General features: G+C 42.2%; 1 protein-coding gene across 1 annotated transcript in view; it reads right to left on the bottom strand.

Moving 5' to 3' along the window:
• The window catches only part of MYO9A (myosin IXA), a 980,547-nt gene that overhangs the window by 508,147 nt on the left and 452,585 nt on the right, over positions 1–19,815 (bottom strand). The window contains 2 exon segments of the mRNA XM_030187859.1: positions 264–326; positions 15,618–15,712. Coding sequence (XP_030043719.1) covers positions 264–326; positions 15,618–15,712 — 158 coding nt within the window.

The following is a 19,815-nucleotide window of genomic DNA, read 5'->3' as shown; positions in this document are numbered from 1 at the left end:
GTACGACAAGCCATTTTTCAGCACGCCTTTGTAAAAGAATGGGAATGATGATTTTTTCATAGCTGTTAAAGTGACTCCCAGATCCAATAAGCCAGCGGAAAGGTTTAAGAGCTCCCGGTCTTGCACAAAGCCAGGATCACAGTGAATGACACGTTCGTAAATACAGTTTCAACCTCTACCTTAGAGGGTTTAGCATGCTCTGTGCTATAATGATTCAAGATTATGCTGAGGACCAACTCAAAAAAAATTGGTTTTATTCCTACCGCTCATTGTGTTCCTGATACACCAGCCTTGACTTCTCCAGTAGATATTTCTCAACATAAGCCCTGAAAGAAAGAACAACAATCCTTCACTCACAAATTCTAAAATGGAAAATAATGTCTAAAAACATAAAATACAATAAAGTGTTATAAATTATGGAATCATAATTTCTCAGATTAATAAACCTGTTAATCCCTATTGTCTGTGGATTTAGCTTCATTTCAAAGATGCTGCCTAATCGAATCTTACAAGTTACGTGGTTATTTTAGTTGAAATGCATCTGTCCAAATGTAAGGAAATAAGGACAGACTATTGGAACAGCTCGATGACTGCAAAAGACATTGGCTTTGATTCAAAGGCTAAGCTTTTGCTTCCTTGGCTGACTGGGTGGGGATGCAGTGGTGAGCAGTATTCACATTCCCTAGGGATGACATGGTATTAAACAACATTTGATGGCAACACCTATTCTATGCTGCCGTTTTACAATGCATTAACACACACATTCTTAGCAACAAAGACCCATCACATAAAATGAAACTTGAAAGTAAAATAATGTATGTTAATCTTATTGAAACTGGGTTCTACAATGAGCTACGGTTTGCCCTCTCTGGTGAAGAACTGTTGCTGCAGCTCCCATCTTCTAGTGCCATCAGATTTGAGTTCATTTGCCATTCCGCCTTCATGTACTTTGCATTCCTGGACCTCATAGGAAATCTCAGCTAGACCAAATTCAAAGCTGTTCTGAAAACCTGGCATTTTGCCAAGCATTTGTCTCCTTTATATAGTCCCTTACCACTTATTTGAGAATGCCTGTTAACTTCTCGAATCCACCTCACCAACCTACTCAGTTATGAAAGTCCACCTCTACAACTACTCTAATCACTCCCTTCCTTCTTCTCTCTTCCCTTACTTTATCTCTGCACAATACTAACTGAATCTGATATCCTGGAATGACAATGTTTACAAAACTATGTAAACCACATTGAGCCTGCAAATAAGTGGGAAAATGTGTGATACAAATACAATAAATAAAACCTATCTTGTGTCTCCCTAGTCTATATCTGTTATTGCTAGACTCTTTCAAGTCATCATTCTCAGATGAAAGCTGTTTTTTTCTTTGCATCTACTGTTTCCCTCTGCATCCTTTTTCATTATTAACCTTTTAATAATGAAAAAGGATGCAGAGGAACTGGTTGACGGACAGACGCCAGAAGGTGGTGGTAAATGGAATTCGCTCGGAGGAAGGAAAGGTGAGTAGTGGAGTGCCTCAGGGATCGGTGCTGGGGCCGATTCTGTTCAATATATTTGTGAGTGACATTGCCAAAGGGTTAGAAGGTAAAGTTTGCCTATTTGAGGATGATACTAAGATCTGTAACAGAGTGGACACCCGGGAGGGAGTGGAAAACATGAAAAAGGATCTGAGGAAGCTAGAAGAATGTTCTAAGGTTTGGCAATTAAAATTCAATGCCAAGAAATGCAAAGTGATGCACTTAGGGATTAGAAATCCACGGGAGACGTATGTGTTAGGCGGGGAGAGTCTGATAGGTACGGGCGGAGAGAGGGATCTTGGGGTGATAGTATCTGAGGATTTGAAGGCGACGAAACTGTGTGACAAGGTGGTGGCCGTAGCTAGAAGGTTGTTAGGCTGTATAGAGAGAGGTGTGACCAGCAGAAGAAAGGAGGTGTTGATGCCCCTGTATAAGTCGTTGGTGAGGCCCCCTCTGGAGTATTGTGTTCAGTTGTGGAGGCCGTATCTTGCTAAGGATGTAAAAAGAATCGAAGCGGTGCAAAGAAAAGCTACGAGAATGGTATGGGATTTGCGTTACAAGACGTATGAGGAGAGACTTGCTGACCTGAACATGTATACCATGGAGGAAAGGAGAAACAGGGGTGATATGATACAGACGTTCAAATATTTGAAAGGTATTAATCCGCAAACGAATCTTTTCCGGAGATGGGAAGGTGGTAGAACGAGAGGACATGAAATGAGATTGAAGGGGGGCAGACTCAAGAAAAATGTCAGGAAGTATTTTTTCATGGAGAGAGTAGTGGATGCTTGGAATGCCCTCCCACGGGAGGTTGTGGAAATGAAAACGGTAACGGAATTCAAACATGCGTGGGATAAGCATAAAGGAGGAATGGATCCTCAGGAGCTTAGTCAAGATCGGGAGGCGGGGCTGGTGGTTGGGAGGCGGGGATAGTGCTGGGCAGACTTATACGGTCTGTGCCAGAGCCGGTGGTGGGCAGCGGGACTGGTGGTTGGGAGGCAGGGATAGTGCTGGACAGACTTGTACGGTCTGTGCCAGAGCCGGTGGTTGGGAGGCAGGGCTGGTGGTTGGGAGGTGAGGATAGTGCTGGGCAGACTTATACGGTCTGTGCCAGAGCCGGTGGTTGGGAGGAGGGGCTGGTGGTTTGGAGGCGGGGATAGTGCTGGGCAGACTTATACGGTCTGTGCCCTGAAGAGCACAGGTACAAATTAAAGTAGGGTATACACAAAAAGCAGCAAATATGAGTTATCTTGTTGGGCAGACTGGATGGACCGTGCAGGTCTTTTTCTGCCGTCATCTACTATGTTACTATATGGTGAAATGATGGTGCAGGGAGGAAAGTTTTAGATTTGATATGAACTGGGCAACATTCTGGGGAAGGGGAAGCCTATTCCAAAGAGATGGGCTCCATCTTAACCAGGGTGGAACCAGGCAAAGAAGATAGAGCAGATTTTAAAGTAGAAACTGGGGGAAGGCCGACAGTCGGTCAAAAGTGCATGGGAAGATGGGCCATCCTGACAGTGAGGTTGCAATAAAGGCCAAAGAAGACCAGGTGTCTTTAAATAAAGAGCAGACAATTTTTAAAGATTGCAAATTATCACTGTCAACTGCTGAGCAATATGTAAATTAGAATGAAAATCAATGTCTGAAGCATCTATATGCTAATGCCGGAAGTCTAAAAAATAAGATGGAAGAGTTATACTATATTGCACTAAATGAAAAGATAGATATAATAGGTATCTCTGAGGCCTGATGGATGGAAAATAACCAATGGGACACTGTAATACCAGGGTACAAATTATATCACAATGATAGGGAGGATTAAATTGGTGGAGAGATAGCATCAAACATATAAATGACAAGTGACCGACTCACCCACAAATGTGCAGTAGAGACTTCCCTCTCTGTCCCGCCCTCGCATCAAGATGTGATGATGTCAGAGGGCAGAACAGAGAGGGAAACGGCCGCTGCCGCTGGAGTCTGGAGACAAAGGAACATTGCCGGCGCACCAACCTCCACACCCCCATCCCCAACGTCTTCGTCGTCGCTCCCCGCCCCCCTCCGTATCGGGCCCCCTGCACTGACTTGACAATGCCTCTCACCTCCGTGTGGAAGTGCTGCAGCCAGCAGCAGAGCGATCTGCTGCTGCCTGCAGCGCTTTCACACGGAGGTGACAGGTGCTTTCATGTCAGTGCAGGGGGCCCGGCATGGAGGGGGAAGGGAGCAGCGGCAAGGAGGGTAGCTGGACATGGGGAGAGGGCAGAGGGAGAGAGGAGGGCAGAGAGGAGAGTTGCTGGACATGGGGGGAGGGCAGGGGAGAGAGCAGGGGGAGAGGCCAAGGGAAAGAGGAGGGTTGCTGGATATGGGGGGAGGGCAGGGTAGAGAGGAGGGTCGGTGGACGGGGTGAGGCCAGGGGAGACAGGAGGGCTGCTGGACATGGGGTGGGAGGGCAGGGGAGAGAGCAGGGTTGCTGGACATGGATCGATGGAGGGGAGGGCAGGGGATAGAGGAGGATTGGTGGACGGGGGGGAGGGGAGGCCAAGGGAAAGAGGAGGATTGCTGGATATGGGGGGAGGCAGGGGAGAGAATGGTTGGTGGAAGGGGGGGGGAGGCCAGGGGATACAGGAGGGCTGCTGGACATGGGGGGGAAGGCAGCGGAGAGAGCAGGGTTGCTGGACATGGATCGGGGAGGGGAGGGCAGTGGAGAGAGGAGGTTTGCTGGACATGGAGGTGAGAATTACAAATCTCGCCCATTTTAACAGGCTTAACGGCTAGTTATACAATAAATAGGGCCTTGAATCGAATAGACTAAAAATTCTGCAAGACACAAAATAAAGTATGGAATCTTTATGGATAGAAATGTCATACATAAAGGGGAAAGGATAGAGATGGGAGTATACTACAGTCCACCTGGCCAGAATGAGCACAATATTTCAGCTGCGGTCACACCACAGAGCGATAAAAAGGCATTATAGCATCCTCATTTTTGTTTTCCATTCCTTTTCTAATAATACCTAACATTCTATTTGCTTTTTTAGCCACCGCAACCGTACACCTTGCGTTTAACGTATCATCGACTAAAACGCCTAGATCCCTTTCCTAATGTGGAACCTTGCATTACGTGGCTATGGGTTCCTCTTTCTCACATCGCTTTCAACTTGCTCACATCAAACATCATCAGTCATTTGGATACCTGGTCTCTCAGTCTCATAAGGTCCTCTTGTAATTTTTCACAATCCTCTTGAGATTTAACAACTTTGAATAACTTTGTGTCATCAGCAAATTTAATTACCTCACTAGTTACTCCCATCTCTAGATGATTTATAAATATAATAAAAAGAAGCGGTTCCAGCACAGACCCCTGGGGAACCCCACTATCTACCCTTCTCCATTGAGAATACTGACCATTTAACCCTACTCTCTGTTTTCTATCTTTTAACCAGTTTTTAATCCACAATAGAACACTACCTCCTATCTCATGACTCCAGTTTCCTCTGGAGTCTTTCATGAGGTACATTGTCAAATGCCTTTTGAAAATCCAGATACACAATACTGGCCAGCTCACCTTTATCCACATGTTTGTTAACCCTTCAAAGAAATGTAATAGATTGGTGAGACAAGATTTCCCTTCACTAAATCCATGATGGCTGTGTCTCATTAATCCATGCTTTTGTATATGCTCTGTAATTTTGTTCTTTATAATAGTCTCTACCATTTTGATTGGTACCGAAGTCAGGCTCACCGGTCTATAATTTCCCGGATCTCCTCTGGAACCTTTTTTAAAAATCAGCGTTACATTGGCCACCCTCCAACCTTCCAGTACCACACTCGATTTTAAAGATAAATTATATATTACTAACAATAGTTCCACAAGTTCATTTTTCAATTCTATCAGTACTCTGCTACCCCTCCATCAATTCAATCCACCCTATGACTACGATATAATTTGTACTCTGGTATGACAGTGTCCCACTGGTTATCCTCCTTCCACCAGGTCTCAGAAATGCCTATTATATCTAATTTTTCATTTAGTGCAATATATTCTAACTCTCCCATCTTATTTCTTAGGCTTCAGGCATTTGCATAAAGACATTTGGAACTACGTTTGTTGTTCCTATTTACATTTTGCTGAGTAGTTGACAGTGCAGGTTTGCAAACTTTTGTCTGATTTTTATTTAAGGGCACCTGATCTACTATGATCTCTTTTGCAACCTCGCTATCAGGATACCCTATCTTCCCTGTTTTGGTGATATCTTTGAAAGACATCTTGTTCCGAACCATGCGCTTTTGAGCGAGGTCAGCCTTCCCCCCCCCCCCCCCCCACCCCCCACCCCCCCGTTTCTAGTTTAAAAGCTGCTCTATCTCCTTTTTAAATGCCAGCAGCCTGGTCCCCTATCGGCCTTCTCCCAGGTTCTAGTTTAAAAAGCTGCTCTATCTCCTTTTTAAATGCCGATGCCAGCAGCCTGGTTCCACCCTCGTTAAGGTGGAGCCCATCCTTCCGGAATAGGCTCCCCCTTCCCTAGAGGACTGGACTAGGCCCTTCTGTGCCTTCTAGAGACTTTCTGTTAATGCTGTAGCAGAAAATTCAAGTTTTAAAACTATGGGGAACTTTCTTTTAAGACAGTTTAAGCATTGCTACTATCCTTTATATAATCTTGGCTGTTAAGTTTCTACCTCTAAAGAAAGTTTCAGTTTAAAACTATAGGGAAAAGGGATTGTACACTATGGAAACTAGTTAATAATGCTTGCTTCTCTCTCTTTTGTTTATTTATTTTTCTAAGACTAAACTGAGCCCTACTGTGCCTTTACAACTTTAGGAAAATGAATTTGAAGATCAATTGCTAGTAACATGTAATTTATCATGGAAATCAGGCATGCTGCCAAAAGATTAAAGGGTGACAAATGTAATGCCAAATTTTACAAAGGGTTCCAGAAGTGACCTGGGAAATTATACACCCGTGAGCCTGACATCAGTGCCAGGCAAAATAGTAGAGACTATTATAAAGAACAAAATTACTTATGAGACTGGAAGACTGGATATCCAAATGGCAGTTGATATTTAATGTGAACAAGTGCAAAGTGATACATGTAGGAAAGAGGAACCCAAACTATAGCTACATGTGCAAGGTTCCACATTAGGAGCCATCGCCTAGGAAAAGGATCTAGGTGTCATCGTTGATGATATGTTGAAATCTTCTGCTCAGTGTGTAGCGGCAGCTAAGAAAGCAAACGGAATGTTAGGAAAGGAAAAGAGAACAAAATTGAGATTATTATGATACCTTTGTATTGCTCCATGGTGCAACCACACCTTGAATATTCCCTGGGATTCTATAAATCGTGCCGAGATTTCCAAACAGAAATCAAAGAATATTCCATAACAATTAGCATTAGCTAATTGGTTAACAAGCTAATCAGCGCTGATAATTGATGTTAACAACCAGTTATCAGCAATAATTGGCATTTAATAGAATTTACGCACAGAACTGTCTAAGCATATTTTTGGTGCACGTAAATTCTAAGTTGCATTGTTGAAAAAGTGGACATGACCACTGACATTGAATAAGCGGGTCATGGGCATTTCTAAAATCTATGTGCATTGTTATAGAATACAACCGATCCGCGCATAATTTAGGCGTTGGGATTTACTCCAAGTTTCATTTGCCATAACTGCCCACGCTTGGTGTATTATATATACAGTCAATAAATTTATACAATACGCTTAGGAAAATTTCATTTCAGTGCAGATCTTTTAGGCGTGATATATAGATTCTAGACCATTGTGTGCACATCTCAAAAAGATATAGATGAATTAGAAAACATATAGAGAGGTGATGAAAATGATAAAGGGGATGGGATGACTTTTCTATAAGGAAAAGTTAAAGAGGCTAGAGCTCTTCAGCTTGGACAAGAGATAGCTGAGGGAAAATATAATAGAACTCTACAAAATACTGAGTGGAGTGGAAATGGTAGATGTGAATCGCTCTTTACTCTTTCCAAAAATACAAGGACTAGAGGCAACACAATGAAGCTATTAAGTAGTAAATGTGAAACAAATCGGAGAAAATATTTCTTCACTCAACGTGTAATTAAACTCTGGGAATTCGTTGCCAGAGAATGTGATAAAAGCAATTAGCTTAGCAGGGTTTTAAAAAGGTTTTGGATAATTTTCTAAAAGAAAAGTAGTTAAGCTATTATTAAGATGGGAAAATCTATTACTTTTTTTAGGATCAGCAGTATAACATCTGTATACTGCTGTTTTGGTATATTGCTAGGTACTTGTAACCTGGATAGGCCTCTGTTGGAAACAGGATACTGGGCTTGATGGACCTTTGGTCTGTCCCAGTATGGAAAGGCTTATGTTTCTTTGTTGCTGTATATGACATGAATGTCTCTCCCAATATAATTTTTCTTCAGTTTGGTAGATAGCTTTGGTATCTTTAAAGAAAGGTAGACAGATTAATTGAACCTTAAGTCTCAGAGCTCAGCTGAGTTGGAAGATGAAAAACAATCTCAGGTAGGTGCAAATGGTGGCTCATAGAACTTGAGCTCAACACAGGTCAATTCCAACCCAGCAGTGGCTTAGTAAACAGGGCCCTAAGTTTGTACCTGAAGCAACAGAGGATAAAGTGACTTGCCCAAGATCACATGGAGCATCAAAAGAATTTGAATCCTGGCTTCCCTGATTCTCAGCCCTCTACTATAAGCATTAGGCCACTCTGTCACTTCCCTCAACAGGAAACTACTGGTAATGTTTTTAAGTTGTTAAAAATAAAATAACAAAAAAAAACCACAGAAAAGGTGGGTACTCTCAGACCTTTGAACATCAGCGGGGCACCCGTCAGGACTGTCCCCTCTCCCTGATAGTCTTTGCATTAGTTATTGAGCCTTTGGTGCATAGCATAAGTTCTAATTTATTTGTTGCATTTGTATCCCACATTTTCCCACCTATTTGCAGGCTCAATGTGGCTTACATAATACTGTAGATGCGTTCGCCATCTCCGGCAGAGAAAACATGTACAAAGAGTTGTAGTGTGTTATAGACACACTGGGATTCGTAGAGAGGAAGAGTTATTGCAATGTCTGTTTTCAGGCTTTGGTTTCGTTGTGTGCAGGGTTTAGGGCATCTAAGCTGGGTCACCCAGGAGGCACATTTTCAAAGCACTTAGCCTTCCAAAGTTCCATAGAAACCTATGGAACTTTGGAAGGCAAAGTGCTTTGAAAATATGCCGTATACCTTTTTGAACAGGTGAGTTTTTAGTGATTTCCAGAAATTTAGGTGGCTGTACGTTCCTTTCACGGCTTTTGGCAGTATGTTCCACAGTTGTGTGCTGATGTAGGAGAAGCTGGATGCATATGTTAATTTGTACTTGAGTCCTTTGCAGCTTGGGTAGTGGAGATTAAGGTATGTCCGTGCTGATCTGATTATGTTTCTTGTTGGTAGGTCTATGAGGTCTGTCATGTAGCCCAGGGCTTCACCGTAGATGATTTTATGGATCATGGTGCAGATTTTGAAAGCAATATGTTCTTTGATTGGTAGCCAATGTAGTTTTTCACAGAGGGGTTTGGCACTTTCGAATCGCGTTTTCTCATATATTAGCCTGGCTGCTGTGTTTTGGGCGATTTGAAGTTTCTTTATGAGTTGTCCTTTGCATCCCGCAAAAAGTCCATTGCAATAGTCTACATGGCTTAGTACCATTGTTTGTATCAAATTGCAGAATATTTTCCTCAGGAGGAATGGTTTCACGCGTTTGAGTTTCCACATTGAGTGGAACATTTTCTTTGTTATGGAGTTAACTTGGCCCTTGAGTGTGAGGTTGCAGTCGATAGTAACGCCAAGGATTTTCAGGCTGTCTGAGATAGGGAGGGTGTGGTCTGGGGTGCTTATGTTTGTGGGTTTGTACATATTGTGTTGGGATGAGAGGATGATACATTGTGTTTTATCTGTATTGAGTTTTTAGTCTGAAATGCATTTGCCATGAGTTCATGCTATTTCGGCTGAGTTTGATTCATGGCGATTTCTGTCAGGTCATGTTTGTAGGGTATGTAAATTGTGACGTCATCTGCATAGATGAACGGGTTAAGACCTTGGTTGGCTAAGGACTTGGCTAGAGGTGTGTGTCATCATTAGATTGAAGAGGGTCGGTGATAGTGGTGATCCTTGAGGTACTCCGCATTCGGCTTTCCACAGTGATGATATGTTGAATTTGATATTCACTTGGTATGTTCTAGTGGTTAGAAGCCCTTATCCAACTAAGTATGTTTCCACCAATACCGAAGTAAATCTAGGAGTCGTGGAGGGGCATAATCAAACGTCGCCAGCGATCTATTTTGGCGGCGGCGCAACAGCTGGCCGGAACCGTATTTTCGAAAAAGATGGCCGGCCATCTTTTTTTCGATAATACGGTTTAGCCCGGCCAAATGCCAGAGCTCAAAGGGTTGAGATCGCTGGTTTTGTTTTTTAGCAGTAATGGAAAAAACTGCTGGCCATCTCAAACCCGGCGAAATGCAAGGCATTTGGTCATGGGAGGAGCCAGCATTTGTAGTGCACTGGCCCCCCTGACATGCCAGGACATCAACTGGGCACCCTAGGGGTCAGTGTGGTGGACTTCAGAAAAAGCTCCCACATGCATAGCTCCCTTACTTCGGGTGCTGAGCCCCCCAACCCCCCCCCCCAAAAAAAAAAACCCACTACCCACAAATGTACAACACTACCGTAGCTCTTAGGGGTGAAGGGGGCAACTACATGTGGGTACAGTGGGTTTTGGAGAGCTCCCATTTACCAGTACAAGTGTTACAGGTAGGGGGGGATGAGCCTGGGTCCGCCTGCCTTAAGTGCACTGCGGTACCCACTAAAAGTGCTCCAGGGACCTGCATACATGCAGGCCTCTAGGACTTGTTGCTGCTGTATAACCTTGGCACCCCAGTTGACACCTGAAGACTAATCTCTTTGAAAAAGACCTTTATTTGAAAAAGCACGTTTACTCACAGTTAACTGCGGATCAGAGGTTGTGCCCCACTGGCAAGGAGTCTCCCTGGTACTGAGATTAGCAGTAGGTCAGAGCTGCCAGAATGGTGTACAATGCCCTCTTTCAGCAACATTCAAGGTAATAACTAAGTTCTCTAACGTGGGTAACACATGAAAGGGATCTAAAAGTGGCTGACAAAAATGGTCACTACTGCATGGACTACTGGAAACAAAACTGGACACACTCTGACCCAGTTAGCAGGGGGAAAAGCACCATGGGAGTAGAGCCCACTACCCTACACCCACTACAATGCATTGCTGATGTGACTCTGCAGTGCAGCTAACAAAAAAGGTGTCGCACTCACCCGAGAGCCACATCACAACCAGGGAAAGGCTGTCAGAGGATAGAACACATTCTGCTGTCATGGAGGTGGGTACGGCATTTGAGGCTGGCATACAGGCTGGCAAAAAAGGTTTTTAGTTTTATTGTTTTAGTGTGGGAGAGGGTTGGTGACCACTGGGGCAGTAAGGGGAGGTCATCCCCGATTCCTTCCAGTGGTCATCTGGTCAGTTGGGGCACCTTTTTGAGGCTTGGTCATGAGAATTAAAGAACCAAGTAAACCCGGCGAAATACTGCTGAACGCTGCTTTTTTTTCCCATTATCCGCGAAAGCTGGCCATCTGGTAGCCACGCCCATGCCCCGCCTTCGCTACGCTGCCGACACGCCCCCTTGAACTTTCGCCAACGAGGCAACGGGAAAGCGGCAATGCTGTCAAAAAAGCCACTTTCGATTATACCGATTTGGCCGCTTTTGCGAGATCGCCGGTCATCTCCCGATTTATGGCCGGCGATCACTTTCGAAAATAAGCTTGTTAGTAATATGTTATGGTTTACCATGTCGAAAGCACTAGACATGTCGAACTGAAGGAGAAAAATGCTTTTGCCTGTTGTTATTTCCTGCATGAATTTGGCCAAGAGCGTTATGAGTACTGTTTCAGTGCTATGAAGGGGGCGAAATCCTGATTGTGATTCACGTAGGAGTGAGAATTTGTTTATGTAATCTTCGAGTTGTTTGGTTACCATGCGTTCCAACAGTTTGACTACTACTGGAATGGATGCTACTGGGCGGTAATTGGTGAGTTCGCTTGTCTTTTTATTAGTGTCTTTTGGAATCGGGGTCAGTAAGATGTTGCCATTTTCTTTAGGGAAGAGACCTTGTTGAAGCAGGTAGTTTAGGTGGGATGTGAGGTCTGCTATGAAGTGGTCAAGGGCGGATTTAATAGGTAGCTAGGGCATGTATCCAATTTGCAGTGGGTGTTGGAGAACTTATAGAACACCTGGGTTACTGTTTCCGTGGTGAGGGGGGTGAAGTTTGATCCGCTGGGTATTCTCCAGGGGATGGGTCGAGGCCGTTGATGAAGTTTTCGATGTCAGTGTTGGCGAGAGGGAGTATTTTGCGTAGATTTGCTATTTTTTCATTGAAATATTTAGCAAGTTTGTCTGCAGATGAGATATCTGTATTGGTTGAGGTGACCAAGGTGGTGTCTAGCAGTTTATTTGCGAGTTGGTATAGTTTCTTCGTGTCTTTATAGTCTGGTCCTATTTTAGTTCTGTAATATGACCTTTTGGCCTGTCTTGTTGCGTATTTGTATTTTCTTTGTGTTTGTTTCCAAGCATTGAGCGTGTGTTCGTCTTTTATTTTTTTTCCATGTTCTTTCAAGTTTCCTGGATAGTGTTTTTGGTTTTTTCAGTTCGTCATTGAACCATGATATCGAGATCTGTCTTCATGCTGTTCTTGTTTGTAAGGGTGCTATTTCATCTAGTATGTTTCTATATCTTTTGTCCCAGTTAGAGAGGTTGTGTATGGAGTCTGTTTGTGTTGTGCATTCGCTATTATATATTTGTTGCCAGAATGTTTTCGAGTCTATATGGCCTCTTGTGCTGTAGGATTTATGTTCTTGTGTACGGTGTGAGCCCTTCTTCCTCCAATTTAGTGAGAGGTTTAGTTTGTAGTGGTCGGTCCATGGTGTTTCTGACCATTTAGTACCAGTTATTACAAGGTTTTGGTCTATGGGCAATTTATATGAGATGAGGTCAAGCGTGTGCCCTTTGGTGTGGGTTGCTTGCATGTGTGGCCATTTGAGATCCCATAAGTGGAGGAATTCCTTGCATTCTCATGCGTTGGCAGAGTTTGGGTCTTCTAGGTGGAGGCTGATGTCTCCTAGTATTAGTATGTTAGAATTGGATGCACAGGTGTTTGAGATGAAGTCCATGAAATTTGACTAGCTATCGTTCCAGTTGCCTGGTGGTCTGTAAAACAGGATATAATTCAGGTGATCGAGCAGGGATTTGTTATGGATATTGATTGAGGCGATTTCAAGTTCGGGTGTTATGGACTCGGCAGTGGTTTCGGTTGCAAAGTGTGATCGATAGATTAGTGCTATGCCTCCGCCTCTCTTTTCTTTTCTGGTCCAGTGAGTGATTTTGTATCCTGGAGGGAATAGGTCAAGGATTATGGGGTCTTTTTGATCATGGATCCAGGTTTCAGTGATGAAGATTAGATCAAGGTTTTCTGACATGATCCAGTCAGTTATTGTTTTGATTACGAAGGATCTGGCGTTGATGTAACCCATTTGGATTTTTTGGTATGGGGCTTCTATGTTTGGGGTAGTGTGGATTTTTGTTAATTGTTGTTTCTTTGTTTGTGTGTGTTTGGTTTGATCTTTCTTTCCTTTATGTTGATGCTGTCCGCATGTTTGTGTTCTTCCTTTGTTATGGTTGTTGTCGGTTTGTAGAGGTGAGGGTTCTATCAATGGAGTTCGGGTGCAGGGGACACAACATAAGGTAAATCTTTTTGCAGATGATGTTCTCTTAACCCTGACTGATCCGGACAATTCATTGCGGGGAGCAACTACAGTGTTGGAGTCTTATGAAAGGGTATCCGGTTTCCGAGTTAATATAGGGAAATCTGAAATACTTCCACACGATTGGGTGGTGAGGTTAGAAGCCCAGTTCTCATTTCGATGGGCAAGGTCCTCCTTGAAATATTTGGGTATTAATGGGGGGGGGGGGGGGGAGGAGGTCCATTTATATGATTTCAACTATAAACCTCTGATCTGTCAGCTGGTACAGGACCTTAAGAAATGGAACCAACTTACTGTCTCTTGGCTGAGCCGCATTGAAGTATTGAAAATTATGATTTTGCCTCGTCTTCTGTATTTGTTTATGGCCTTGCTGGTTTTGATTCTTACCAGGGATTTGGATTCTATCCAGCGTATGTTCCATAGGTTTCTCTGGGCAGGGAGGCAACCTAGGGTTGCCCGGCACATATTATGGTTAGGTAAAAAATATAGGGAATTGGCGGTGCCAGATGTCCATAAACACCTCTCAACTATGAGTGATTCTTGCTTGGCAGACACAGGAAGTCAAGCAATGGGTGGAGTTGGAGCAGGAGGCGGTGGATTATGTACCTTTGAATCTTCCTTGGCTGCCCCCAGGGTTTAGTCTGGAGAAGGGGAATGGGGAGGACCCTTTCATGAATTTACCATGTGAACATGGTGGATGGTACAGCTGAGACTACTTGGGGGTTAAATATTATTCCTGGTACACGTCGGTATTGTATAATGAGGAATTTGTACCAGGGAGGGGCCAAGCCTTGTTTAAGTGATGGGAACTGCAGGGGTTGGTGTGTATGGGACAATTTTTTGACCCCACTGGTGGAGGGGTACACACCTTTGGGGGCTTACAACAGAAGTACGGGTTATTACCTGGGGATGTGAAGCGTCTGTTCACGCTTTCCAAAAATACTAGGACTAGGGGGCATGCGATTAAACTACAGTGTAGTAAATTTAAAACAAATCGGAGAAAATTTTTCTTCACCCAACGTGTAATTAAACTCTGGAATTCATTGCTGGAAAATGTGGTAAAGGCGGTTAGCTTAGCAGAGTTTAAAAAGGGGTTGGACGGTTTCCTAAAGGACAAGTCCATAAACCGCTACTAAACGGACTTGGAAAAATCCAAAATCCCAGGAATAACATGTATAGAATGTTTGTACGTTTGGGAGGCTTGCCAGGTGCCCTTGGCCTGGATTGGCCGCTGTCGTGGACAAGATGCTGGGCTCGATGGACCCTTGGTCTTTTCCCAGTATGGCATTACTTATGTACTTATGTACTTATATGTCTTTACATATTTACAGGTCTGACAGCACTTCATCACTTTAAGGTGCGTTCTTTTGACAGATGCTGGTGGTATATATTCAATGGAAATAGACTTGTGTGCCTACTGCGGAAGTACCCTGATTTTCTTTTCTTTTTATTTTTGATTGTGAGAGATTGCTGTTAAGTGACTGATGGGAAGGGAGAGTGGAGTTTAATGTTGGTAGTAAGACTTGTTGTGTATTAGATAGATACACTGAAGAAACCACTGTCTATTTGTCATTGATGGTGTCATTGTTTAGTTAAAACAAATATTCCATATAGGATCAGAGGGAGACATATTATGGCCCAGAGAAGAAACATACCTGTGAAAACCTGATCCTAGATCGTCTCTTTGTCCCCATCGCCAAGTCCTATTCCACTGCTGCCAACATCTTGGGTCTGTCCCTTCCTCTGCTTCTATAAGACACCTTTCTAAGTTCTCTCTCTCCAACCATTCCACCCTGCCAAGTATCCTGCCTCCTACCCTCACTTCTTTGATCTCAAGCCTAGCAGATGTCTTCAGGTGGCAAATACAACAACCAAAATCAGAATGTTGTCAGTCAGGGACCATTCTCTCATAGGCCCTGCAGTGGCCCCATCCCTTGAATGTGTTTTCTTGGCAACAGGAAGTTCATGTAGGAAGAATGAGTGAAACTGCTGCACAATCTGCAAATATATACCAGTCCTCAAACACTTTGCTGATTTTTCTTGTTACTGCCACCACCACCACCTGAAAACATCCATCAAACTCCTTGTAACATATGGAACTTGGGTACTACCCCTGGATGTCCCCCCCCCCCCCCCCAAAAAAAAAAAAAAAATTACACCACATCCAATTCCATATAGTTAAGAGTGTATTACTTTCTTGCTGCACAGGAATATAATTAAAAAAAATCACACTTACACTCACAGATTACTCTAACTTACCCCCGCACCGTGCCTGTTTCCTGGTAATTTACTTGAATAAACTTGCCAAAGCGACTTGAGTTGTTGTTATGTGCGGTTTTTGCATTCCCAAATGCCTGTCAAGAAATGATGAAGGATTAGTGTTATTTCTTAACTTTAAAGGAATTCACATAATGATCATATGACTGGATTTTACTGCTGTAAATTGCATTATAATCTAGAACAAACATAACAGAGTTCTGTCCAGAATCTTATGCTTCTTTCTCCTCTAAGGTTGTCTTCATTAAGGTGAATGAGAGCAAAACAATTTAGCTCCTTTGGCACTACAGGGCTCTGTTACAAAGCCACAGTAGGGCTATCGTGGCAATGGTGCGTGTCAAATCAGCTCTACTACCGGGCTACAACAGGAGCTCAGCAGCAGTGCCAGTGTATGCTGCGCAACATTTCCAATGTTCAAAAAATAGTTTGATTATTTTAGCACCTGGGGCTTACCTGGTGGTAATCGGGCAGTGGTTACCCCCAGGTAAGCATGGAAGCCTTTACTGCTAAAGGCTCCTACAGGAAATGGCTGCATAGCAGGTGTTCATGGCCATTTCTAATTTTAAAAAAATCCTTTTACCTGCTGCAGTAAAAGAGGGCCTCAGCGCACAGCAAACCCACACGCCAAAGTCACTGCAGGAGTCCTTTTACTGCAGCTTGGTAAAAAGACTCCGAAGTCTTCTTTTTACATACAGGTTAATAAATTCATATCTGGGGTTCTAACTATCACAACTCCTATAAGAATGCATCGTTTGTGGCTCATTTTCTCAAAAACGAGCTGCATTCACCATGGATATGTAAACATAAAATACTAGTTTCTCCTATGTAAACAGCACATTAAAACACAGTGGGGTATGTCTACTAAAGTGTGCTAGGAAATGGGTTTAATGCATGCTAACGTGGGACTTTCCCACATGTCAATGAAATAGGGCATTTTCAAGTACTTCATTTTCAGGTCATGCTGTAATGTTCATATTAGCATGTATAACCTGAAAAAAATTGACACAGGAACACTTACCACCTCCTATTCAGGAGGCTGTAAGGGCTCCTGTATTATGGATGTGCTAACTGATTAGTGCACACAATTAACAACATGCTAGCTGAATGGTCTGTCCAGGCCCATTCTCCACCCCGACACATCCCCTCCAAAAAAATAAATACAAAAATATAAATAACGTGCAGTTATAGAATGTACAAAACGTTTACTTACTACAAATGGCTTTAATGCGCTTTATGTTAAGAATTTTCACATATGCTAAGTGCACGTTAGGGCTTAATTCCCTTTGATTCTTAAGATATTTTGAGCTATTCTCTGTTGGTTTTTAGGAAGGGTGCAAGTATGGACACAGCCTTGGATATATTAGTATCAGAAATGAAAGCTTGGCTAGGTAGAGATTATCAAGTTTTATTAATTCAATTTGATCTAGCAGCAGCATTTGATGTTGTGTATCATGATATTTTATTACATTTACTGGGTGAGATTGGGATTATGGGCACAGTTTTTGAATGGTTTAGAGGTTTTCTCACCTTGAAAACTTATAGGGTGAAAACGAATAATGAATGAACTTCATCTTGGTCTGCTGGCTGTGGGGTGTCTCTGGGCTCTCTTTTATTTATTTATTTATTTATTTATTTATTTATTTATTTATTTTACTTATTTATAACTTTCAATCAAAGACAAAGACATTATAATCTTTGAAAGAATACATCAATATCCACAATTTATATATATTCTGAGAAAAACATCGAAGGAAAATTTTACTTATTGATTAAACAGTCCGCTAATAAAGGGAGAGTCCAAGATTATTTCCAAAGGAAGTTGGATAAAAAAAATATCACAAATAAAGACACAGGTTAACCCCTATATAATTGGTCAGCTAATCATTTGGACCATTACCGGTGCTACCCTGCGCATTTAAGAAACTATGCAATTGAAGAGGTTCAAAGAACACATATTTTTTTGTCTTTAAAAATCAAAATACATTTACATGGAAAACGTAATTGGAAGCGGGCATTTAGTACTAAAGTCTCTTGTTTCAACTCCAGGAATTTTTTTCCTCCTTTGTCTGGAAAAACTGACACTTTCTCTCCCAAGAATTCAGGATGAACTTTTTGAAAATAGAGCCTTAATAAGGCTTCTTTATCCTGTGAAAATACAAAAGTCACCAAAAGCATTACTCTTATTTTAATTTCCTCTTTAGAGTTATCCAAAAATGTAGAAATATCTAATATATCCATCGATCTTTCTTGTTGTTGTTCTTGATCTAACTGCTGATCACAATTCCCTTGTTGTTTAAATTTTGTATTTAAGTAATATAACTTCTGCACTGGTGGAAATGTTTGATCTGAATATTTATAGTTCTCCCTCAAAAACCTATGGAACATCTCCCTTGGAGCAACGTATCTTGAATATGGGAAATTAAGTAGTCGTAAATTCAAATTTCTTGTAATGTTCTCTAAATTTTCTATTTTACGATGTAACAATAATCTATCACCTGCGAATTGAGCTTGGTTCTCCTGAACTTTCACCATGTCCGTTTCCAATTGAGTTTGTTTAGCGGAAAATATTTCAATTGATTTCTTGACTTCTCTTACTTGCATAGAATTATTTAATGAAACTGATACAAAAGACAAACATACCTTATGCAGGGTTTCAAGGGCATTCCATATAGATTCTCGCGATATCTCCTGTGGTTTCTCTAGTGGTTTAATCGCCGAGGCGCACAAGGAAATTTCCTCTTGAGAATAACTAACCACTGAAACTTCCCCCGTTGCCTCTCTCAACGCCATTATCGAATGTTGCTGGCTCCCTTCCCCTGAAAGCCGATTCATGTCTTCGGCAGATTTTCCGGAGATGAGGTACGCCTCCCCTTAGAATGCTCCTTATTCAGTGTACTCAGTAATGTTCTCTCGTGTGGTCACGGGAGGGGAAGGGTAGCTGGCCCTGCCGGGCTAAGCAAAAATTTGCTCTCCTGACTGGGGCTCTTTCTCGCCCCGGTAATGGAACCGCCCAAAATCGGAGTTGAAAAGTAGGCTGAGATAGACGTTTGATCCGAAGAGGAGGGTTTCAGCTTTGGTAGAGGAGGTCCCCGAGGCTTACTCTTCAGCATGCTCTTTAGAGGAAAAGTATAAGTTTTAATATTTTAGGAAGAGCACTTCTCCTCAGCCGTCCTGCATCGCCGCCATCTTGGCTTTCTCCCTTCACCCCCTCTGGGCTCCCTTTCACCTATATTATTTAATATTTAAAATTCTGGATAAATTTTTAGTTAAAAATATTATAAAGGCAGATGACATTACATTACTGTAACGTCATCTTTGAAAGCAGCTAATGGCAGCATTTGGTTTTGAGAAATTGGTTCCCCTGAAGCAGTATGAGTGAAATAGGGCTTCTGCTGGGAATCAAACAGTGTTCTTTTAGAGAGTTGAATTGAGACACCATATAGTTCATTTTGCTCTGCTAGTGTTTTGCCAACATTTGTTACGCCTTGATTATTTGGAAGATTTGGAATTATTTGTTACACCACGCACTATTTCTTTAGAAAGCTAAGTATTTTTCTGCTTCACTTTCAAAGTTTATGAGAGACACGTGTTAAGAAATTTGTAAAATAGAATGTAATTGTTTGCAAGTGGGTTGGTATTAGAGTTTTTCTGACCGTTGATGTTTTCCTTGGGTAAGCTATTTGCTGTTTTGAGGCAGCTGTAAAAGCTTAACGTTCAAGTTATAGTAAGGTCTTTTCTCCAATTTTATTCCTGCATCCTAGAGGCTGTTCTTTGTTATATCTGAATGTACTTTAGTTGATATGAAAGTTTAACATTCAAGTTCTATATATGTTTTTGAAATGATATTATTGATGCCAATTGAAGACCTGTCTATTGATATTAATTTCAAGGCTGAATGCTATGCCAATATTGTGGAAAACTAAGAAGTTACTCATAACTTAAACCTGAATTTAGATACAACCAAGTTTTTCTTGTCATTTAATCCAAGTCAGTCAGCATTTTGTCAAAGTTTAACTATTAGCCAAGTGCTTCTGTGCTAACTCTGATTTCAGTACCACACAGTACATGGCATTTTAATGTGGTACTTGTAAAACGAAATGCAAAAAATGCCCCCAATAATTGCTGTATTAAATTTGCAGCTACCACACAGTTATTTCCTGCATTGCTTTCCTTCCTTAGA

Source organism: Microcaecilia unicolor, chromosome 1 (genome assembly GCF_901765095.1).
Source record: "Microcaecilia unicolor chromosome 1, aMicUni1.1, whole genome shotgun sequence".
Lineage (NCBI taxonomy): Eukaryota > Metazoa > Chordata > Amphibia > Gymnophiona > Siphonopidae > Microcaecilia > Microcaecilia unicolor.
This window is presented reverse-complemented; position numbering and strand designations above follow the sequence as displayed.